The sequence below is a fragment of the Haliotis cracherodii genome, unplaced genomic scaffold, assembly GCF_022045235.1.
Source record: "Haliotis cracherodii isolate W230 unplaced genomic scaffold, xgHalCrac1.p SCAF_9, whole genome shotgun sequence".
Lineage (NCBI taxonomy): Eukaryota > Metazoa > Mollusca > Gastropoda > Lepetellida > Haliotidae > Haliotis > Haliotis cracherodii.
In genome coordinates, this window is record NW_027266343.1 from 40,523,451 (window position 1) to 40,548,804 (window position 25,354).

General features: G+C 41.6%; 1 protein-coding gene across 1 annotated transcript; it reads left to right on the forward strand.

Annotated features, from left to right (window-relative positions):
• LOC139452378 (uncharacterized) lies at positions 1–23,489 on the forward strand. Its single transcript, XM_071233838.1, has 9 exons — positions 1–178; positions 8,590–8,712; positions 9,034–9,114; positions 10,224–10,333; positions 13,852–13,919; positions 15,145–15,341; positions 16,161–19,997; positions 20,974–21,100; positions 23,333–23,489. Exons 1-9 carry the CDS (start codon positions 1–3, stop codon positions 23,487–23,489), a joined length of 4,878 nt encoding a protein of 1,625 aa, XP_071089939.1.
• The last annotated feature ends 1,865 nt before the right edge of the window (positions 23,490–25,354 follow it).

Here is a 25,354-nt window from a genome sequence, read left to right on the forward strand (position 1 = left end):
ATGACCAGGGAAGAATTTTCCCACAGTTCCTCGGACACTCAGGCAAACCTGGAACTATCAGAGATAGCTCACCTTACCGAAAATGGGTTCCCTGGATGTGGCAACACCCCTACCCCGGCACCGCCAGGTCCCCGCCACCCAAGCGTGCCCCTCCCGTGTTCACGATATCGATACTCGCGTAAGTATACTGTCTTCTTAACACACGTGCTGCATACAGGCCGCCTGCGAAGATCCGGGGTAGAATAGATCTTCAGCAACCCTTGCTTGTCGTTAGAGGCGACTAACGGGATCGGGTGGTCATGCTCGCTGACTTGGCTAACGCATGTCATCGTAGATCGATGTTCATGATGTAATTCTCTGGATTGTATGGAAGCCCTTGATCATTGGAGCACAGCTCGGCGACGCAACGCGACAAAGTCCCTTCTAAGATTCCATAAGATTTAGTAGTCGTGTCAGTAGCTGAAAACATATCACCAAATGAATTAAGTTCATATTGTTGTTAATATATGTGGTAGTATGTTTCTAGAAAGGGAGAGCCCCGTGATGATCGGGATTAAAATTGGTATTCAGCAACCCATGCCTGTCGCAAAAAGCGACTAAGGAGATCGGGTGTCAGGCTCGCTGACTTGGTTGATGCCTTACATCGTATCCCAATTGTGTATTTCGATGCTACTGATGTCAATCATTGGATTGTCTGGACCATACTTAATAATTTACAGAACTTCGTCATTTGTCAACAACAAACAAGCAAGCAAACAATACAAATAACAAAGACAAAAAATGTGTTGACTATTGGCAAACTCTCCTTCATGTATAGCTGGGGGCACGGGTGGCCCAGTCGTCTAAGGCGCCGCGATTCGCTGTGCAGAGTTGCGTCCCTTGGGCACGCCAGAAACCTATGATTGTGGGTTCGAATCCCGGTTCGCCCCAATTATGTTTCTAGGTTTGTCAGCACCATACCCGTGCTCGTGGGTTTCACCGAAGTGGTAAACGTCTGAGACCTGCATCACTTCGGGCTTTCCCCCCACATTAAGCTGACACGCCGTGATATAACTGGAACAATGTTAAAAGCGGCGTTAAACCCAACTCACTCACTCACTCATGTATAGCTTATGTGTGAACGATCGATAGTTTATGTGTATTAATGTTTATACACGATCAATCAGGTATTGCTTAAATTAAATCTGTTCGCGTGAATCCCGAACGCCCCAACAACCTATAACATGCACTTTCTTCAAGAAGATTTAGATCGTTGTTGAGGAACAATGCCTACAAACATGAATATTTTATTCAGCCACAGGTTCGTCATTGTTCGGCTTACCCGTCAGTCGATAACAACTCGTCGAAGTACTGTATTTCTAGATGTTCTTCTTGGTGCGTGTTCGTGTACGATAACATTCCATTCTTATTTAGAACTCAGAGCTAGACACGTACAGAGCATTTAGAGCTTGAACTTCAAAAATAGTTTTAAAATAACTGAAAAATATTTGTAATACAATCTTAAGACAGGGTCCACTTGCACAAAACGTTGTTTATATAGACTTACAATAGTCGTGGCTACAACCCCTTTGTGCAGGTGGACCCATGCAGGTATGTTACGGTTTAATACCTACAAGCAAAAGACGAAATAACTCTCGGTGTATATACATATACTACTCAAAAGAAGTTAAGGATCACCCAATTCTTTCATATTACTATAGTCATTCTGTCATGGAATGACACCCGATTCTTTCGTATTACTATACAGATTGACTATAGTAAATTTAATATGAAAAAAATGGGTGATCCTTAACTTCTTTTGAGCTGTGCGATTTGGTGAGGAGGGGGAGGAAGAGGAAGATGATGACTGTAATTTTGTATAAATATAAAGCTTATATCACTACAGTGTATTTATAACGATTTCGCTCGATTAAACATATTTAATACAATAGTTGATCTTGTATTGAAAATATTTAACGGTGTTTAATTATTTGGTTATTATGTACATGTGTATTGTCATTTATTAGTACTAAAACATATAGTGAAATAATAACAACATCCTGTATTAAAAAAGACGATATTAGCCGGAAGAATAGGAAACATGAAGAAAAATGTGTGTCGTTTTGTCGAGCGTTTTGTAAAGAATGATTCATTACGTGACTTGAAGCCAGGTTTAGCATCCTCTATTAAGAGACTTTTTGCAAAAGAGGATGTGTGAAAATACCTCTTTTTGGTCCACTGGTCCAATGACGCATTTACAGACAAGGAACAGTTGAAAATATGTTGTGAAGTTTACTGACATTGTCGTATGACTTAGGTTTTATCTTCGTTTTCTTGGGCTAAGTTCGAGGGCTAGGGTGACCCAGTCGTCTGAGGCGTCGCAATTTGCTGCGGAGAATTGCCTCCCTTGGGCGTACTAGACAGCTGTGGGTTCGAATCCCTGTTCACCCTGATTATGTTTCTAGATTTGTCAGCACCATACTGATATCAAGTCGATTTTTTAAACAACAATCGTGTTCTGCCGAACTATGGTTTCAAGGAAATAAACTGCCTTTCGTTCAATCTTTGAAAGGGGTATCTAGAAATGATAAACAAAAACAGATATACAATATATAAAACTTTCTATTTGTCACATGTTTGTTAAAATGATGGGCACGGGCGGCTCAGTCGGAATTCACAGAGCAGAGTTGCGTCCCTTGATAGACTGTTTGAATCCCGTTTTGCCTCGTTTATGACCTAGCTTTGTCGAGATCGCCCTCGTGGTCTAGTGGTAGAGCGTCCGCCGCGTCATACCAAAAAACGTTTAAAGATGGTACTGTTTTTTCCCTGCCTCGGTATTAAGGGGCTAAAACAAGAACTGTCGGCTCTTATTTAATATATTGTGTCTGTGTAGGGTATTCATGTTAAACTGCGACATGGTATCTTCAGTGGGCTAGCACTATGAAATCGGCCCTATTCCGGACTAGTACACAGACACAGACACACAGACACACACAGACACACAGACACAGACACACACACACACACACACACACACACACACACACACACACACACACACATTCGTGCATGCAAGTCGCCATTTAAGTGCAATAATCTTGGACGCGACGTCAAGCCCCATTTCACCTGACCTCTAGCTTTGTCGGCACCATACCCGTGCTCGTAAGTTTCACCAAAGTGGTAAACGTCCAGAGACATTGGCCAAGACCAATTTGGGTTTTCCTCCTACTTTAAACAATACTCCAGCTAGGTCACAATGACCTGTACATTTTGTGTTCATATGTCCCCGGGTTGTCAGGCTGTGGCGGGGCTAATAACGTGTCTTCGTGCCCCGGGGACAGCGGAAATGGCTTCACACATACCCATGTCGGGAATCGAACCCGGGTTCTCTGCTTGAAGAACGAACGCTTTAATCACTAGGCTACCCGACATCCTCTCTTTGTATTAAAATCAGCTGACTTGATTTGAAGTTGACAATGTCAAGCTAAACGAATGTTAAAGGAAATGGCATTGTACTTTTGGTGTCAAGCATTAATTTAAAGGCACCCCAAACATACACCAATGCCAAAGGTATTACCTTTAAAATATTCCTTGAGTAGACAAATGGGATCGGGGGGGTCAGGCTCGGTGACTTGGTTGGTGCATATTATCGTATCTCAATTGCGTGGATCGAGGCTCATGATGTCAATCACTGGATTATTTGGTCCAGACTCGATTATTTACAGACCGCCGTCATACAGATGGAATATTGAAGAGTGCGGTGTTAAACAAAAACAAAGCCTAGCTCTGACTCGAAAAAAAGGTATCTACGAAAGCGGTAGTAAAATCTCCGTTAAGTGTCGTGTTTGAGGATCGTGTACACACTCATTTCCACGATGGCCTCAAATTGGGTGATAACGATGTGTGATCACGTACACATATCGACGTGACTTACAGGTGTCACGAAGAACTTGTAACTTGATTATTTATAATAGTTATAACACGTGTGAAATAGTTTGACGTATGTTTTCGATTTTAAATCACTGCTCTGTTTTTTGTTATTTCTGTGTGTGTGTGTGTGTGTGTGTGTGTGTGTGTGTGTGTGTGTGTGTGTGTGTGTGTGTGTGTGTGTGTGTGTGTGTGTGTGTGTGTGTGTGTGTGTGTGTGAGAGAGGGAGAGAGGGGGGTATTAATGATTGTTTAACGCCGCACACTACAACATTCCAGGTCACACAACTCATGAGGTCTTAAGAGGCGAGAAAATGGATCAGGCCGGATTATTTGGGTGATTTGGCATCGTATCGTTGGTCATAATATCCACCACTGGTTTCTCATTTAAGCGCAAGTAAATAATCGAGTCGTGTTGGTAAATAACCGGGCACGTGCCTGAAACCTGCTAAACATTTACGTGTAAGACTGAAAGCCACGATTTAGGTATGTTGGTTGCAGATTAGAACCCACGGTTGCGCTGAGCACAAGCTCCCAACAGCGATACCTCGTTCCCGGAGTTTACGTTAAAGGGAGGTGACGGTGTATTCGTCCTTTTCATTGGTCAGCAAGGAGTAGATAGTGCACGTATTCCAGGTAAATTAACCGTATATATACTGGCAGATCCCTCCGCACACAGTTTTAAAAGATGACGACCGATTTTGATAAACGTTATGGTTTATGGTTGATAGAAATTTTATATATATATATATATATATATATATATATATATATATATATATATATATATATATATATATATATATCATATCATATTATATAATTGATATCGGGCAACATTCATATAAATTGACAATACATTTCAATAAAATGAAATAATGAACTCCTAAATATAATTACCATACTCTTTAAAATGTGTGATGGAGAAATAGAATCTGTTGATTCTACTTTGGGAATAAACATATTCGAGTGATTTCACTGACTTAAGCCATGTTATGGTTGATGTATACTATCTTTATTACGTTGCATTATGATCAATAGTTGCGCAGTTTTATGTTTAAAATGCATGTTCAGAGTGGCCAGTGAATTCCTGGTTCAGAGTCAACTGCAGTATCAATAGCATGACGTAACCGTAATGGTTTTTCATGTTTCTGTTACAAACAACAGACTGTCAACTTTCAAAGTATTCACGATAAACTATGTGACTGCTGTAACGTACGTCACGGTAGCTGCTGTGGCCAGTGATATTGATGGTCTTCATGCCCTATGCTTTTCATTTGATAGTGAGAATGTTCACATGCAATAAAATATGTTAAAAAAACCCTTTAAATATCAGTGTCATGTATGCCCCCAGTATTGTATGGTGTTATGACAGTCCAGTATTGGATTCCTGGCAAGTGACATGTGGAATTGAGGTCACCCAGGTGGGTAACCAGGTGTCACGTTAGAACTGGGAGAGTTTATTTAAGTCTAAGCTTTTGGGATAACACAGTGCTTATCATTTGGCGCTTCAGTTTCTTCGACCGTGATGTCATATTATTTATGTCTAATGAGCGATTTGACGTCAATATAGTGATTACATTCCACCACCACACCACAATTGTTATTATTATGTACAGATTAAAAAAAGAAATGCAGCAAAGAGGGTTTAGGTGATCCTGGCACAGTCAGGCTGGTTAGGCTCATCATCACGTCAGGGCCCTTGCCCCCTCTACACGCAGCCCAGATATCGAATGGGACTTCTCCCAGGAAGCGCTGCCTAGTCAAACCCACCTAGAATTATTCGGAGAATGTGAAGATTCCCCAACACTGCAGCCTTCTGCATTACCCAGATTGTCAGAAGGGCTGTATTCCTGGTAGCAAACCCGGTGTCAGTCAACAGATTGGGAGGTACCAAATCTAAGGCACCGAGAACAATGGGGAGTCGGACAACTTGGTACTTTTCGAAAGCGAGGTTTGCATATTTGCCATGTTAGTCCTCAATCTTGTCAATCACATTAGTGTCAAAGAGACAGAAAATTCAATAATATTAATGATGTCATTGGATTTATCAAAAAGGACAAGATCAGGTTTGTTGGCCTGGATACGCCTGAGGATGTGTATGGTCCTATTCCAAAGAATTTTGTATTTATCATTTTCCACGACGCCCTCTACATATTCTGGGTCGGACCATGGGTGGACCTCTGGGTCAAAACCACAAGCATGGCGAAGACGACAATAAAATGATCGAGCCACTCCATCATGTCGCTTAAGATACTGTGTTTGTGCCAAAGCTGGGCATCCACTGACAATGTGTTGGACAGTCTCATTAAATTCTTTTCATAATCTACATATTATTATTATGTACAGATTAAAATAAAAAATGCAGCAACGAGGGTTTGGGTAATCCTGGCACAGTCAGGCTGGTTAGGCTCATCATCAGCTCAGGGCCCTTGCCCCCTCTACACGCAGCCTAGACATCGAATGGGACTACTCTTAGGAAGCGCTGCCTAGTCAAACCCACCAAGAACGTTTCGGAGAATGTGAAGACTCCCCAACACTGCAGCCTTCTGCATTACCCAGATTTTCAGAAGGGCTGTATTCCTGGTAGCAAACCTGGGTACTCTCCCAATGTCAGTCAACAGATTGGAAGGTACCAAACCTAGGGCACCGAGAACAATGGGGTGTCGGACAACTTGGTACTTGGGATGCAAGCGTGACATTTCGAAAGCGAGGTCCACATATTTGCAATGTTTGTCCTCAATCTTGTCAATCACATTAGTGTCAAAGGGGACAGAAAATTCAATGATATTAATGATTTCATTGGATTTATCAAAAAGGACAAGAACAGGTTTGTTGGCCTGGAGGGGGGCACGGGTGGCCCAGTCGTCTAAGGCGCCGCAATTCGCTGTGCAGAGTTGCGTCCCTGGACACGCCAGAAACCTATGATTGTGGGTTCGAATCCCGGTTCGCCCCGATTATGTTTCTAGGTTTGTCAGCACCATATCCGTGCTCGTGGGTTTCACCGAAGTGGTAAACGTCTGAGACCTGCATCACTTCGGGCTTTCCTCCCACATTAAGCTGACACGCCGCGATATAACTGGAATTCTGTTAAAAACGGCGTTAAACCCAACTCACTCACTCACTCATTGTTGGCCTGGATACGTCTGATGATGTGTATGGTCCTATTCCAAAGAATTTTGTATTTATCATTTTCCACGACGCCCTCTACATATTCTGGGTCGGACCATGGGTGGACCTCTGGGTCAAAACCACAGGCATGGCGAAGAAGGTAATAAAATGATCGAGCCACTCCATCATGTCGTTTAAGATACTGTGTTTGTGCCAAAGCTGGGCATCCACTGACAATGTATTGGACAGTCTCATTAAATTCATTACATAATCTACATTTCATATTTACATTTTGATGCAAAATCACACATTGACGGGTTCGAGTTGGAAGTGACTGGTCCTGAGTAGCAAACAGAAAGCCTCCTGTTTCACTTTTCAGACCAGACGACTTCATCCAAGCAATGGACATTGCAGGATTGCTGATCTCAACACGCTGCACATAAACTCGATGCAGTGGTCGTTCAGATAGCCTCTCCTTTAGAGACTGAGTTTGGGCCGACTAGATATGGCACTTCGCTTGGTTGACGCGCATTTCTGTACCGTCCAGCAGGACAGAACTATCAACATAATCAACACCGACATTGAGATTATGTCCAACATCCTAATCTCGTTTTGGAAAACTGCGGAATGCCTCGTTTTCATCATGAGTCTTGATATGCTTCACAAAAGGATCATCAGACAAATAAATGTGTGCAAAAGGGCACAAAACAATTCTATCATGAAGAGTCTCCCCATTAATCAAACCACGCCCTCCCATCATGACTGGTAAACATAAACGATTAAGGGAAGAGCGTGGGTGGTGGGATCTATTGTCTGACATGATTCTTCGTGTGAGGGTGTCAATACCCTGAATTTCTTGTTTCGTCCAATCAACAACACCAAAAGAATACGAAAGGACGGGCAGCGCATACGTATTTGTGGCTTTGACTTTATTGCGAGCGTTCAGTTCTGAACTCCAGAGGGACGGTCGGGTAGCCTAGTGGTTAAAGCGTTCGCTCGTCAAGCCGAAGACCCGGGTTCGATTCCCGACATGGGTACAATGTGTGAAGCCCATTTCTGGTGTCCCCCACCGTGATATTGCTGAAATATTGCTAAAAGCGGCGTAAAACCATACTCACTCACTCACTATACTTGGCCTGAGGCATCTGAACATGTACAACGATATGACATCATATATGTATGTTCAGGGTTCGTGATATCGTTTCTGTAAGGTATAAAACTTTCTGTTTCAAGCTGCACACACATTCTTACCTTGAACGTCTTGGGTAATCATTTATATATGACTATCTAAAATACAAATTCTCTATAGACGGGACCCCGTGAATCCGGACACCCAACATTACGAACAATAGAGTTTGAAAATATATGCCACACGAACGACGTAGCCATGGTTTCTATGACCTGGAATTCCAATTTACATAGTTCCTCATCTGTGTAAAACTAAAGACATACGAGCTAACATGAAATATTATACACTTATGACTCGGTGAAGCTCTCCTACGATTTACAAACGTGTATGTATTATTTGGGATTAATAAGTTCTTGATTAGAGATTCATGTTCCTATTTTGCAGTGTCTACGACAGAAACGAGGACCTTCCGATCCCGACATTCCCGGTGTTGCGTCGGCACGGCCGCCATTTTGTTGTCCCTTCTGACTGTTGGCGTATTTCTTGGAATCATGATACATTTCACAGGTATCCATGGCATCAGCATATTTCACGTGTCATAAACTTCCTCTTTGAAACTTTGGTTTTAAAAATATAACTAAGGCTAAAAATATTCTGGTTTAACTTAAATGCTGCAATAGGAAACTGTAATATGAAAAAATCAGTGCCTGAAATTGATCATGGTTAGCGTCAGAAATGAGAATCAAGGTTTTGACATGGCATTGTGGGCGTCTAAAAACCATTTCTGTCCCTCTAGGAGTTCTAAGTCCTGAGAAATGACGTAAAAAAGCCGCCTGGTATTCATAGATTGTAACAAAATGTATTCATGTGCGTAAATCTTTATTTCAGTGGTGGATATCCTGTGGAATGATGACGGTGGCGTATCTAAGCAACCTGTTCCGAGAGCGGAGACTAAACTTGGAAATGCTGGTAAATATTGTCATCATTATCATCATTATCATTATCATTATTATCATTATTATCGTCATTATCATAATCATCATCTTCTTCATAATCATGACACCACTGCCATCTACATCCTCCTCTTCCTCCTCCTGGGGGCACGGGTGGCCCAGTCGTCTAAGGCGCCGCGATTCGCTTTGCAGAGTTGCGTCCCTTGGGCACGCCAGAAACCTATGATTGTGGGTTCGAATCCCAGTTCGCCCCGATTATGTTTCTAGGTTTGTCAGCACCATACCCGTGCTCGTGGGTTTCACCGAAGTGGTAAACGTCCGAGACCTGCATCACTTCGGGCTTTCCTCCCACATTAAGCTGACACGCCGCGATATAACTGGAATACTGTTAAAAGCGGCGTTAAACCCAACTCACTCACTCACTCACTCACTCTTCCTCCTCCTCATCATCACACCATTATCACCACCATCATCATCCCCGCTGCAACTACTGATAACTTTCCTTACCTTATACATCAGCATTGTTTCTCTCAAACCAAACAATTATGCTGAACAGCAATGCCTGGAATAATGCAATTATCCTAAAAGTGTCTGTGACGACATCCTACTCCTCTTTTACTCATGTATCTCGAGATTTCAAACTCGTTTTACGTAACATGCAAGATTCTATAGATTTACTACATTCGTAAATTGTTTACTAACACCTCCTCCACACACACACACACACACACACACACACACGCACGCACGCACGCACGCACGCACGCACGCACGCACGCAAACAAAAAATAACAACGTGTAAACACGTGACAAACACAGACCGTCTGGCTCTGTAAAGTAATATTCATAATGCCAAAATTGCACACACACAAATAAATAAGGAAAATAAAAAATAATGTCACTCTTCGAAAGCAGCCTGAATAATGATATACCTATTTGTGCATCATGTTCCTATTAAAGAGCAAGCTTCAAAACAAAAGAGAAGGCAAATAACTCTTTTAAATTCGATGTTCGGACCAAGTCCCTGAATATCTGCTATAAACAATACAGGGAGGCGTTAAGAGTCAGGGTGGAAATGCGAGGACACATTAAGGAAGTAACATGCTGCGAAAAAATATGTTTCAGTGCCAGATTTCTTAGGCAGTATTAAAGTCTCCAATCTGGAGTGGGACTACCCCTTGTCTGTGTCAGACAGTCGGCCTTACAGGGAGTTGGCAGTGGCGGTAGAGCAAGAGGTAAGTCGGGGGACCAGTATTCCTCTTCTCAACATTGTCTTGTAATTCAGTAACAATTAATTGTTTTATGAAGCAGTTGGCAATCAATATTAGTCATATCAAGGAGGTCGCTTTCGAACATAGCTTTGTCTGGTTTGTTTAAACCCGTGACCAACAATATTGAAAATGATTGGGAACATGTTATCCAATCCTTTGCATGTATAGTACACTACGGTTATAACGAATTCAAAGGGATCACTAATTTTAGTTCGTTATAACCGTAGTTCGTTATAAGCATATTTGCAGCATATATACAGCACATGGTCAGGACAAAAAAATACGTTCGTTATAAGCGTGTTCGTTATAAACGTAGTTTACTGTATACACATAAGGGTACACAGAAAGAAGAAAAAAAAGATTTATCCTGGGAAATAAAAATGTTCTTAAAATATATAATACTAGGATCTTTTGGTTTGAAGACTTTCGTCTGACCACTATTGTTCTATCACAAAGGGGCACAGGTGTACAAGACGTCTAAGGCGCCACAATTTACTGTGCAGAGTTTTCGTCCCTTGGGCATGCCAGAAATCTATGATTGTGAATTCAAAACCTGCCCCCCCCCCCCCCCCCCCCCCCCCCCCTCAAAGCGGCGTTAAACACAACTCACTTACTCGCCATTTCAAAGTCACATATATCATTGGACTATTTGGGATTTTGTACATTATTTAGGAGCTGTATTTCGAAAACGTACAGCACCATTTCCGCCCTTATGACTTACGATGCGCAATATAACATGATGGCAATACCGAACAACATTTATTAGACAGAAGCATTATAACACGTCGGCCAATTAAAGACATTTTGTCATGACCTGAACAGAAACTGCAGAACACAAAACATCATTGTGTTAAAGTGCGAACTTGTATAACACTGTACTTGGATTGGTATGATAGTTATATGTGTGAAACGTATACTACTGTAGAAATGACAGACCTAATTTAACTATAAATCGGTACAAAAGAAGATCTTTTTAAGGTTTACTATGAATGCACTATTGCTCGAGGTTTTACCTACTGAATTTGAGATTTGAAATTTGAAAAACCAACACTTTGAACATTTATATGTTCATGTTCAAGACTACCACCAGATTGTGGTGTCACGTGCACGGAGTAGTTCCAAAATGGCTTCCTCCAAAACTGTCCGAGGTGACAAGCTGGATTGAGGCGTGCCGAGTGGCAGGCATCTAAGATACATTATATTGGGGTATAGTAGAATAGATGAAGCAGCATATGATTCAATTTAATCTGGAATTATTCTTCATTTGCCTCATAGGCACTTTAAATTATGTTAAATAAAAAACATTCATTTTCAGAAAGAGGGGTTAGTCTAGGGCCTTTTTGCAGTCTTAACCAGCATGCATCGGGTCATCGAAACCACTTTACTCGTCTGCTCACTCAAGCTTCATTACCTAGTTCAATCTGGCATAAAGCATCACCCTTATCACATCGAGACAATGACTCAGTTCTACAGAGCCGATCTAAAGCTACATTGGCAATGGTACCAGAGAGCCTAGCAACTCTTAAAAGCTAAAATACACAACTATGGGAAAGCGCTCTAATCACCTATTGATTACATTATTACATTAGACATGATCATGTTGCTCCATCTGTATCAATGGCTGAGTAGTCAAAGGTTTACATTAACTCCACTGGTTTAACAGTGTGAAAATTCTACATTTCCGTATTTTGAAATATAACATTTATAGCAATGTTTTGTCTGCATTGTTTAGACTTCTAAAGGTGTATTGTTCATGCTCGAGACACAGTAGCACTTACCAGACAGTGAGTGAGTGAGTATGGTGTTACGCCAGTTTTAGCAATATTCCAGTAATATCATGGCGGGGGACACCAGAAATGGGCTTCACGCTTTGTACCCACGTGGGGAATGGAACCGGGTCTTCGGCGTGACGAACGAACGCTTTAACCACTAGGCTACCCGACCGCTCCTATTTATCAGACAGCAAGCATCAGCTTAGCTTGGTACACAGGAAGTGTGTTAGGTACGGCCACTGTACTGTCCACGAAGAGGGGAGAACTAAAATGGAGATAGGAAGATGGATGTCTACAACCCAGAATGAGAGTGAAGGTCTACAGCCCAGAAGGAGAGTGGAGGTCTACAGCCCAGAAGGGAGAGTGGAGGTCTACAGCCCAGAAGGAGAGTGGAGGTCTACAGCCCAGGATGGAGGGCAGGGGTCTACAGCCCAGGATGGAGGGCAGGGATCTACAGCCCAGAAGGGAGGGCATGGGTCTACAGCCCAGAAGGGAGGGCATGGGTCTACAGCCCAGAAGGGAGGTCAGGGGTCTACAGCCCAGAAGGGAGGGCATGGGTCTACAGCCCAGAAGGGAGGTCAGGGGTCTACAGCCCAGAAGGGACAGTGCAGGTCTACAGCCCAGAAGGGAGAGTGGAGGTCTACAGCCCAGAAGGGAGAGTGAAGGTCTACAGCCCAGAAGTGAGAGTGGAGGTCTACAGCCCAGAAGGGAGATGTGGAGGTCTACAGCCCAGAAGGGAGACTGCAGGTCTACAACCCAGAAGGGAGGGCAAGGGCCTACAACCCAGAAGGGAGGGCAGTGGTCTACAGCCCACAGTGGGGGTTTAGGGTTTACAACCCAGAGGACACACATTTCATTCGAGGCAACTCAATTCTCTGGGTATACACGTGTACACCCAGTTAAACAACGGTCGTTTTTGAGACATTTTATCGTAAGCTTAACAGAATGTATGTAAAACTCTCACGCGTTTGTTATTGGGCTCAGTGTGCATTGCAAGTGCGGATATATATATATGACAACGTGCATTGCATATGTAACTCCACACTCTCTACGCGCTGAGTAGATGTGTTATTACAATCATGACTTTGACAGTGTTCGCATGCTTCATCATGTGTTTGTGTCGTGTTCAACAATATTCCAGCTGTTTTATGGTGACCTGCACAAAAACATGTCCTGAGGTCAAATTTGTCTGTAGGATCTCATATGTTTTGTCACGTGGTATGGACGCTTCTAGCACATACATGATAATTAACTGGTCTTTTGTGTACAGAAATAACTACAAATGAATGTGAAAAATACTGTGGATACTTGAATACCAAGTGATATAACATCATCCACAATATACCACGATTGGTAACGTTGACTATTCCTCCTTTGTATCATGCTATTGCATACTACCTGCCTTTACTATGTAATGACCGCTTTGCAGAGTTGCGTCCCTTCCACGCGCCAGAATCTATGATTGTGGGTTCGAATCCCGATTCGCCCCGATTATGTTTCTAGGTTTGTCAGCACCATGCCGTGCTCGTGGGTTTCACCGAAGTGGTAAATGCCTAAGACCCGCATCACGTCGAGCCTTCCGCTCACAATCAATCGTGATATAACTGGAATAGTGTTCAAAACGGCGTTAAACCCAACTCAGTCATGCACTCAGTAAACCAGCCATTTGATGGACAATCAGCACTGATCTACACACACTTAACGTTGCAGCTGGATCGGGTGTTCCTGCTGAGTCCCCTGAAAGACATCTACAACTTCAGCCTCGTGAGAACCTTCAGGTAATGGCCATCAACCATGGAATATCAGTTTATGCCTTCTAAATGGAACATTAGAAACATAAAGTACACTATCTGATCATCCCTGTACTTCGTGGTCGTCAGAGCAAAGTCATTCTCAATATTTTCACCAAATCGTCATCGTCCTGAGTTACTTAAGCTTCGTGCCAATCGCTGTGTTCGACTGAAACTTCTGTTAAAATTTGCGTTAATATAAACACAACCTCTCATTCGATGCAACCCTGTACATTTATAAAAAAAAGGGGAACCATTTTTCTAACTGAAATTTGTTTTCCTGTTCTTTGTTACTTACTTTCCCAGCACATTACTGAACAAGATGCATGTTCTGCTCGGTTCTCGTGTATGCAATTTTTACAAAATATATATATGTCAACGCCAGAGAATAACCTTAGGCTACAAAACAGATTCCAATGGGCGTTAAAGGTAAAAGAGGGTGAAATTTTATGTGATTGGATCACTGAAGATCAGTGATGAGACCAGGGGAAGCATGTTCTGGAAAACACACATCATATATCCTTCATATGTGTTTTTAATACATCCATCACAGAAGAGCATGTTTCTCTTGCCGTGTAGCTACTTGCACACAGCGCACTGTTTGTCGACTACCTCTCTATCCCTCTGTCTGTCTGCCGTTAACATTTTCGACATCTCTTCGACATCTCTTCGACATCTCTTCTAAAACAGTAAGGCTTATCAAGCTGAAACACTGCATTCATGATCTCAATAATGGTGTCCAAAAAGCATGCTCATAGATGTCTGATATGACTTTCAATATGGCCGTCGCTGCAGCCATATTAAAAATGCCGTGTCTCATGTCTGCATATATCATTATAAAATGATTTATGAGTCAGAGGTATACCTGATGAATGATACCATTTATTTATTAACCTTGACCAACTGCATCTCCCCTGAATGAGATCTCTGTAATAATGCCTTTGAAAGGTGAACACAAATTTTAGATATGAATTTGAACTTGACGGTTACAGTACCAGTCTAATTTGGACTCATTACACACTAAAAAAATAATGCATATGTCAATCTGAAATTTGATATGCATTGGGTATGGTGTAAGCTCAATAGCACGCTTTGCGTTTTGTTTTATTGTGTAAACGTTTACCTTTGATCTATCTGTATATGCCATAGTACCTGGATACATGCCATACATTTGACCATATGTATATACGTCCACTGTACACTCTATCCAAAGGCGTGGCAGCATAGTGGCGGTGTTCGAGACAGTACTCACTGACCATAGAGGCTTGACCACAGACTCATTGAAAGAAGCTCTTGTCCAGGGGTTGGAGACCCGCAACTACATCCGGGGATCTGGTGACGTCAAGGAAACCAAGCACGGGGTTGCCCTGGACGCCGAGAGCATACTGATTGTAACACTCAGCACAACATGTATGAACCTTTAACACTCGTACTTTCTTTATAGCAAGGTCGATGTTTATTATGTATTTCTTTATTTCACATCGGGTCAAGACATATTTGGAAGAAAGTCAGATAAGAAACATGGCCCAGTCGTGTAGTGAGTCGGAATTCTCTGTACGGAATTAATCCCCTTACCGTATGTCAGAATCCGCTAGTCTTAGGTTAGCATCCCAGATTTGCCCTGATTATGTCATTTGGTCTGTCAGTCACATATCCGTTATTGTGGGTTTAAAAAAACTAGTAATTTTCTGCAACCTGCGACACTTATGGGTTTCCTGCATATGTAATTAACACTATTAGACTCACTCTCTCATTTACAATTCTTCGGAGTTGTGGTCATATCAGAAAAGCAAGATAGATTTTCGCATAGCAATACAACTCGGAGGTAAACAAAAACAAACTTTTCTAAATTCCTTAGTTGGGTTCAACATCGTTTTGAACAGTATTTCAGTATATCGTGACGTGTAATGTTGATGTAGGTGGAGAGTTGAAACTGATGCAGGTCTCAGACGTTTACCACTTTGGTGAAACCCACGAGCACGGGTATTGTGATGAGATTTCCGCCAGTGGCCCCTCCAGATTCGTGGTAACCACAATACACCATCAGTCAAACAAACAATTGGCAAAGAAAAGGTCTTATAACAGGATATTCCTCTTTTTGTTTATCACTTCTCGATATCCACTTTCAAGAATTGAATGAAATGCAGATTATTACCTTGAAATCACATTTCGAAAGAACACATTTGTTGTTTTGAATCCGACTTGATGTCAGTTATTTGTTTCTTGTAGCCCTACGTGACCAAAGCACCTCCCGCCTCCTCCCTGTTCTAATTGAAAGTGAACCGACTCAAAATATGGAGACAACGACAACGACAACCGTATCACAAGAAAAAACTCCAGAATCAAGTCCAAAAGAAGACCCAACCACAAGGACAACAAAATCCTCAACTCAATCGTCCACTGATGGTGAAAACAACGCAGACTCCCACACCCATATATGGATATGGAGACCTCCGAAAACATCCCAACAAACAACTATAGGTTCCCCTTCAGAACCATTAGGGCCTTCCACTGAATCTACCTCTGACTCTCCTTATGAAGTTGATTCATCAACCCCTGCACAAACAACGCATCAAAGCACAGACTGGCATACAGCATTCTGGAGGGACCAGTTTTCAGATAAGCAATTTCCATTTTCTGATTTTTGGTATTCATCGTCAACTCATATCCCAGAGAAACGTCGAACATTGTCTAATAACCCTAAAAGACCTAATCCAGATGAATCCAAGGATGGCCAACTGTCTGAAAATCCCAAAATTTTGTTAAGGACTACCCCTGTTTCAGCAGTGTCTGGGAATTCTACCAGGTATCCTTCTGATAAAACATCTTTCCAAGGTTCAACTTCTGCGACGAAGACTGCTGAAAATTCTACATCCCAGAACACCCAAACACTGCCTAATGTGAACTCAACACAAGTAACCAGTGAAGCCAATTTTGTTTCCAACGGTTCCACAAAATCAACTACAAATACCAAGTTACCAAACACTACAACAAAGGCATCCATTTCTGAGTCCTCAAATTCTGATTCAGAGCAATTTTTCAAACCAGCCAGCAATGAAAATGATAATTCTATCCCAAAAGTACTAAGTGAGTTGAAGAAAGATGTCACGAAAAACACAGACACTTCCAACATGACCAATGTTATTGAAAACATTCCCCATGAAGATTTCGAACATCATGACGTCGCGTCCTCTCCTGTAGACGAGACGCCTCAAAACATAGACACAAATGTCCCAATTTTAAATGAGGACGTGGTACCAGTTAACACATCTTCACATATCAGCGAAGTTTCAGAAAATATTTCTCATGCCAATGAGCACAGTTTATTTGATAGAGAGTCCCAGCAGACATATAACCCTGTTACGAAGGTAAAGGATAACCATGATGAAGACCCTGCAAACCGAGGTCATATAGGGCAAGTCCCACAGGAGAGTATTGCAAGACAAGAACATGGAGTATTTCCAAACCCAACACACCCATCGTTTGAAGACTACATCTTGCCCGAAACTTCTATGGAAAATTACGATTACGTACCAAGGTATCCTGATGTCAATCTTATTGCCCAGAATGATGCCAATGATGAAGGATCATTTAGGACCACATCGCCGAGTGGTGTTGAAAGGAGTGGTCACGATGATGCTGTGCATGATGATGGACGTAGCAGAGATGAAGCTACTCAGGGGGGAGGCAGTTCGGGTGGAATAGATGCAGCTGTTGTGGTCAGTAGTACTGATTCGGCATTGACTGGGGATCCTGGTAACGGAGAAAGTTATTCAAAACATACAGATACAGGTTCGGATACTGTTTCAGATTCACTTGATGGTAGTCCTACGGTTGCTTTAGCAACACAGGTGACATTACGGACAAGCTCAGACCTTGAAAATGCTCTTGATGAAAGCTTACTCAATGAAGGAAATACGAGGTCTTTAGCAGAACCTGTCAATAAAGATGTTTCTTCTTTTGTGTCTGATTACACAACTTTACCTAGCATTAACAACTATACCCACCCGGCAAATCGTCCAGCTATGGACAAGTATAAAGCTAAGGTAAATGACACGGAAGTTTCTCGTAAAGATAGCAATGGACATATCAGCTCACAAGTTAAGGACCCATCTCCTGGAACCAAGACCTTTGAAAGCAATAATGCCCTAGAACATATGATGCCTACTGTATCTAAGGAGGCAGAGACAGTTATGGCTTCAGATATGGTACATTCTGGTGATACTACTGTTCACCCAAGTCAGCCCGCTTCTGGCATGTCTCCATCTGAGCAACACAAAGATGCTGTTGATGTTGTTGCATCAAGTAGTGAAAGGCTTCCTGTCCACACTGATCTTGATGATTTATTGCCCGTTCTTCAAAGTATTGCCCAGGACAGTACGTTTGATTATGAAGCTTTGGATGTCAATCCCACCCCTTCTGTACAGCATCCATCGACACAACATAAAGATGTTGCATCTTTCAGTCCCTTTGTAAGTTCATCTGCAACTGTTTACACTTCAGACAGCATGGTACACCATGGTGATAATATGTTGGATATTACTCCAACATCAGTGACATTAACAGAAACGGTTAATGGAATTCAGATGTTATCGTCATTATTACAACCTGAAATATCAGAAAATAAGCACCAAGTGTCCAGGCATTCAGACATTGAAGCACCTGCAAATATGCAACCAAAAGCTGTGAATACACTGGCTTCTCAACTTGGAGATGTTTCAGTATTGTTAATAAGTTCATCAACTTCTTTTGACACAGGTGCATCACTGATGCCATTCAGAGGATCTGTTGAAGGTACACCTGTGCTGATGGCAAATTCAGATCATATGGACACGGAAACTATGTTGGAAAGTAGTTTAACAAATATGTTGCATTCAACAGTGACAAACATTCATGCATCAGCAGAAAATGTAGGAGGTATTCTACATTCAGAAGTTGAGGACACTAGTACGACTAATGCAGATGAGACTGTGAATGATCCAGTTGCAGAACCTTCTGAGACAAATGTAAATTCACCAGCAGCTGTAACTGATGAACAGTCAGGTAGTAATTCCTCAGATGTACGTTCAGAAGGAAGCTGGGCTGGGCAGGAAAACGATGGCCATTCATCAGGTTTAGAGAAGGGTTCTAGTGTCACTGGTCTGGTATCCGTGTCTCCTGATTCATTTAATATGAATGCAAGTGACATTGTACATGTAAATTCTCCTGTAGATTCCCGCAATGTGCATGAGACGAATATAATACCATCACAATCACATGAAGATGGAACCAACTCAAAGACCAAGCCACCTTTGAGTGCGGAGCTGGATACACTTGAAAGAAAAATGCATCAACCGATATGGTCCAGTGCCTCACTGATAGATAATAATTCATCCAGTAAAGGTGATGTTGCAGTGTCTTCTTCTACCAATAGTCCTGGCATAATTGAACATGCTGAGCAACATTTGGATTCTCAAAATGCTTCCATTTCTCGTCCTGAGGCTGTGGCAGCTGTACTCCAGGAATCTGGTGTTTTGAAAGAATCGGATTTCAATAATTCCACAAGCGCAAATGCCAAGGCATCGTCTCGCGTCCAGCCGTCAACTGCAAAACCAACCATACACTCTACCCAAAATGATATGAACCAATCTCTTGTCACAAATTCAACGAATTCAGAATCTGATTCTAATGTAGATATTGTGATGTCAACATCTAGAACACAACCCAAGGATGGGACACATATATCCAGTCACAATAGACCTGATGTTTCCAGGGGGCGGATAGTGACACCATTTCATCAAGAAGATATGGTCACCAAAACTCCAAGAGGAAGGATAACTCAGAGCACAGCAATGAAGGACGTGAGTGAAGGAGCTGTAGATTCCACCCCTCTATCCAGCACAGATGCTACTACTCGTCTGATCACGGCAGGAATATCAACACAGGATCTCGACACCGAGGAACCCTCCCCTCCAGCCATCACTGACATCCCCATCAGCACAACATCAACAGATCTGCCTACAACAGACGTGGGTGTTTCCTTGAACAAAGAGGAAGAGTTTGGGGACCCTTATTCAACTCAATCAGGTATGTATGATCTATAACCGATTTATATTATTCTTAGGGTAACCTTTTCTTAGGATCTATTCTTTTTGGGATTTGTGAGTAAGATAGTTCCCATGTTTCCTAAGTTTGTGTGACCCGTGAAGATCCAGTGTAGAATTGATCTTCGGCAATCCATGCTTGCCGTAAAAGGCGACTGTGCTTGTCGTAAGAGGCGAATAACGGGATCGGGTAGTCAGGCTCGCTGACTTGGTTGATGCATGTCATCGATCTCAATTGCAGGGATCGATGCTCATGAGGTCAATCACTGGATTGTCTGGTCCATACTAGATTATTATACAGACCGCCGTCATATAGCACGAATATTGCTGAGTGCGGCGTTAAACAACAAAGAAACAATCCCACGTTTGTGAAAAAGATAAAATGGAGATTAAGGTGGTTGATTTCGAATGTAAATTTGAACATGGTGAATTCAGGCTAGAAAAGATCAAGGTCCAATGTTTGGTCATAGAACTGCCTTTAATAGGAATCCCTTGTAATGCCCAGGATCCTTGTGTCGGACAATATAGCACTATTTAAAGGAGTAGATCTCCGACCAATTCAGTTGCTATGTTTTCAATTGCCGTGTTTCTGCGTAGACCTCTTTAGTGAAAGTTAAGGTGTGATTTCATGTGTATCAATTGGCGAGTGAGAATGGTTTTACGTCACCTTTAACATAATATCTACCAAATCACAACTAGAGACATCAGAAGGCATCCAAAATGTGGAAAATTTATAATAGGTCTTCAATGTAACCATACAATACTAAGACAACTACACAGCACCAAACTTCTATAAGCATGAGGCGATTCCAGTACTAAGCACTTTCCCTTTTAGTTGCATTCTATTAAATTTCGACTTTAATATAAAAAAACAATCACCCTTGTAGGAAAGTACTTAATTCCCTGTTTTGATGAAAGTTTGTTTGTTCTAAGGTAAAAATGTGATTCTTTCTCCCCAGAAAATGGAATCGGCTCCCCTCAGAACAATGCATGTCTTGATATAACGGTCATGACAGAGTTCATCCCCAGCTGCCTTGACTTCTTCAGTCAGATAACGCACACCGATGATGAGTTAGAGAAATGCCAGTAAGTACCATGTTGCCAGACCAAAGGGTGAGGTATGATAAGGGCACTTTTTGCCCCAGTGGAAATGTCATATTTTAGCGTTTAGATCTTTGAAGGTATTGTTTGAAAATGACATGTTCAAATGGTTGATATCTTGCTTTCTTTCTTTCTTACACTTGCATGTTTCGATAAACCCAAGAACATAAAAGGGCTAAACTAGTTAAAAGAAGTGACTTTTCAAATTTCCAAAATGTCGCTATTAGCAAATGTGGGAACCAATATGATTGTTTAATAGGCCTTAGACGAGTCCAGATTTACTACCCGGGTACCCACACCCCTATTACCCGACCCTTCCCGGGTACCCGCTGTTTGTGTCAAGAGATAGGTACAAAATGTTCGATTGGGAATAGTTTTACAGTAGCTCTTGCAAAATGTTTTTAGATACACGTATTAAACGATGTGGTCATACATACATTGAAGTTGACTGAAGTTTTAGCTTTGTTCAAACATATAAAAGTCAGAAGGAACGTGTTCATAGTCATTTAGAAAAGCGAACATTAGAGACTTAAAATTGTCGTGTAACCATGTAGTTATATAGTGAATGTTTGGCATGAAACAATATATCACGTGACTAACCACGGGTATGGGTAGTCCTATGGGTATCCGGGTCCTACTTAGTACCAACCCGACCCGGGTAACCGAGTTACTCGTCCCAGACCTGTAAGGCCTTATCATACCTGACCTTCCAATTCAACACTTTTAATAGCTTATGGAATATGTCCACTGCACAAAGGTTTTATCAGGAGCTGAGATATATGAGGGATGGACTGCGTGGATGGAGGGTGTTAATTATTGTTCAACATTATCTTCCCCAGCCCCCCAGCCCCCCACCCCCCCTGCCCCTCACCACCTCCCCTCACCCCCACCCCGAGGACCACACATTCCTGCCAACGATGCCTGGATCGCACTGATGTAGAACGCCTCCTTCTGATCCTTTAAAAAGTCATCCACAGAAGAAATGACTTCATCATCACTTGCAGACGTGCTCATAACTTTTCTGCCACCCCTAGTACTGCTGTACAGGTCTTCTGTAGTCAAACCATCCTCGAATACTCCATAACGGACTTGCAAACATTATCGGCTTGTTGTGGTAATGCTAATACACTTTGGTATGGTTGAACCAATTGCATGACATGCAAGAATCTTTTTTCCGGCTTTTGTAAAAGCGATGGGAAAATTGGTTGATATATAATGCATTATTGCTGGACAACAAAGATAATCTGAAACTGAATTCTAACTTCTCTTTGAAACCTAATACAAAATATATAAAAAATAGTTTTGTTTAAAAAAACCAAAGCGTTTCTCCCTAACTTGATTGCACGAAAGTCGTGTTTGCTAAGTGGAAGCGTCGGGTGACATTCCTCGGTAAATTGATGCCGAATTAGTGCCGTTGGAGGATGTACTTTGACTGTTTTTAACACTACCGATAATTAAAAAAATACTTATTTGCCCAAACAAACCGGATTCGTAGATCTCCACAGTCACAGGCATACTTTACCTTAGTTTAAACATATTTGGCTGTCTTAGACCAAAGGAATGAAAAAAATTAGTTTCTATTGAAAACTGACTTGAAAAAGTAGCATGTTCTTTGAGGAATTAATCATAACTTAGATTACTAAAGCGATGTGGTGAGGACTTTGTAAAACAAGTGGGACTTATTCACAAGAAACATTTGCTTGTAAATTAGACATGGTAAATTATGTATAGAAAATGCAATTATATAGGGCAATATTGAATTGAACATCTTATGAATCCTGTCATTTTTTAAAGCATCTTTTATATTTTCATCAAATTTTATTCTTTCTGGCTCTTTTAAATTTTCTTTGTCTATATTGGCCTTTCACTTAAGTATGTAGTGGCATTTGATGTTTTAATCTTAATTTAAGCAAATCAGATTTGTTGAAATGTGAGAAAAATTTGAAGCATTGGTTTCTCACTTTTGAAGACAGGCTAGACATCAAACCCATGTCAAGTAACTATTTAAACAGCTTTTACCCGACTCATTGACAAATGGTTCATTAAAATACAAACTCGTATCTCAGATAAGCAGATTAAATGAATTGATGTGGCGTCTTTTCTAAATAGCAGAACTTTAATCACAGATGGAGTGACGCGGTTTAGTTTTCACATGGGCAAAACACTTTCATTCTTAGCTGTGCTGTGAATTAATTTCTGTTACAATTTTTTTTCCAGGCATTTTTTGGCCGGTGTAATTTGTGTGACAGATGAATTCTACAAGTACAGCGGACAGCAGTGCACGGATACAGAAATCAGTGCCTTCATTAAACAGCACGCTGACCTTTTCAAAAATGCTCTTTCAAACTTTGACCCTCTCAAATGTGTGGTTTGAGATGCACACAACATCAGGGGATAGGTTTTGTGACAACATATTGAACTCATGACCATCTTGAATGGGACTGATTGCTAGCTTTCTTGTATAATATTGTTGTCCCAAATCTGTGTGGACTTTAGTCTGATCAACTGAAATCCCGTTGGTATATGATGAGCTGTGTGCCAAGTGCTTACCACCATGTGCAAGAAACTCAACACAAACTTCGCTACAGTTAGTTTCATTGCCTCTTGTACAGAATCGCTGTGGGTGATGACCTGACCTGTGTTTAAGGGAGCCTATAGTCTAGTCTGTAGAACAATTATGTATGCTTACAAAATGCTTTTGTTTATTTACATGTTTACCAAACATTTGTTCTTCAATCCAGACCTCACGCAGAGTTGTGTTTCTTTGTTGAACACTTGTGTCGCATTAGATACAATGATGTCACGCACCAAGTGAATGTTTTATTGAAGTTGTGTTAGAATTGCGGCCCAACGCTGCGCGGAGTTGTGAAGTGCAGCAATGTGTGCATATGCCATTTTCAAGACAACTGATTCTGAATACTTCGAACGTATGTCGACAATGGAGTTGAATTGTTTCATATTTCTGTTTTTATTCGGTGGTACATGTGAATATTGCACATAAATAATGCGACCTGATAATATTGTGAATATGTCATAAATATGATTGGTTTTATTTCTCGTCTTAGAATTCGGTTTTCGTTTTTACTGCGCATACCATAGATGCAAGTTGCTCAATTTTAAGATAGAGTTGTTCATTTCTTATGTTGTTGTTTGTTAGAAGCAATAACTGAATGGCACTTGTCAAGTTATGTAATGATAATAATAATAATAATAACCCTTGTAGTCGTAATTGTGTTCCGTGTGGTCTCATGCTCTGAGGAAAGGTGGGGTGAAATTGGATTTAACGTCGCGTCCAAGATTATTGCGCTTATATAGCGACGTGCATGCACGTGTGTATGTGTCTGTCTGTCTGCTTGTACTAGTCCAGACTGATGCCGATTTATAGTGCTAACTCACTGAGATACCATGCCGCAGTTTAACATGAATACCCCACTCAGAAACAGTATACTGGCTCCGAGTCGACCAGTTCTTGTTTTTGCCCCTTAATGCCGAGCGCCAGACAGGGTACCAACAAGAACCATATTTTAACGTCTTTTGGTATGACGCAGCCGGGAATCGAACCCCGGACCTTCCGCTCTCCGGGCGGACGCTCTACCACAGGACCACGGAGGCGGTCCTCTGAGGAAAGGTATTGCTACTATGTATGTATATATTACAGTGTTGTATTGTAGCAACCATATGTAACATTTAGCATCACATGTATGGGTTTGGAGGAGCATTCTAAGGTTATTTGACATGTAAGACTCTAGCGTTTGCCTTGACAAAATAGTGGCAGTTATCATGAGAGCGGCGTGAGTATGTTGTGGAAGATGATCCACATATAAACAAAACCGATAAAAAAACATTTTGAACAAGAAATGTTTGTTTCTTTCACTGCGGAAATACTTTTTCGGTCTATCCACCTTCATGTCTTAACTTTATGTATGTCGCACATAATTACAAACTCAAAACATTTCATGAAATAGACGTAGCGAATTGTTTTATGACTTGGTGTATGTATGTATTTCTTAAGAATTAGGGCTCAATGGGCATAATCTAAGAAAACCGTAATGTTGGAGCTTGACCGCAACTCAGTGGTCATTTCAGATGGTCATCTGTGACCATGGGGCACAGTGCGTGCCATGGCTGCCATGACATATTTCCAAGTTAAATTGGACCGGAACGGTTGCCATTTTGAACTGGACGGGAATGGCTGCCATATTGAATAGACCGGAAGGGCTGCCATCTTGAATTGAATGG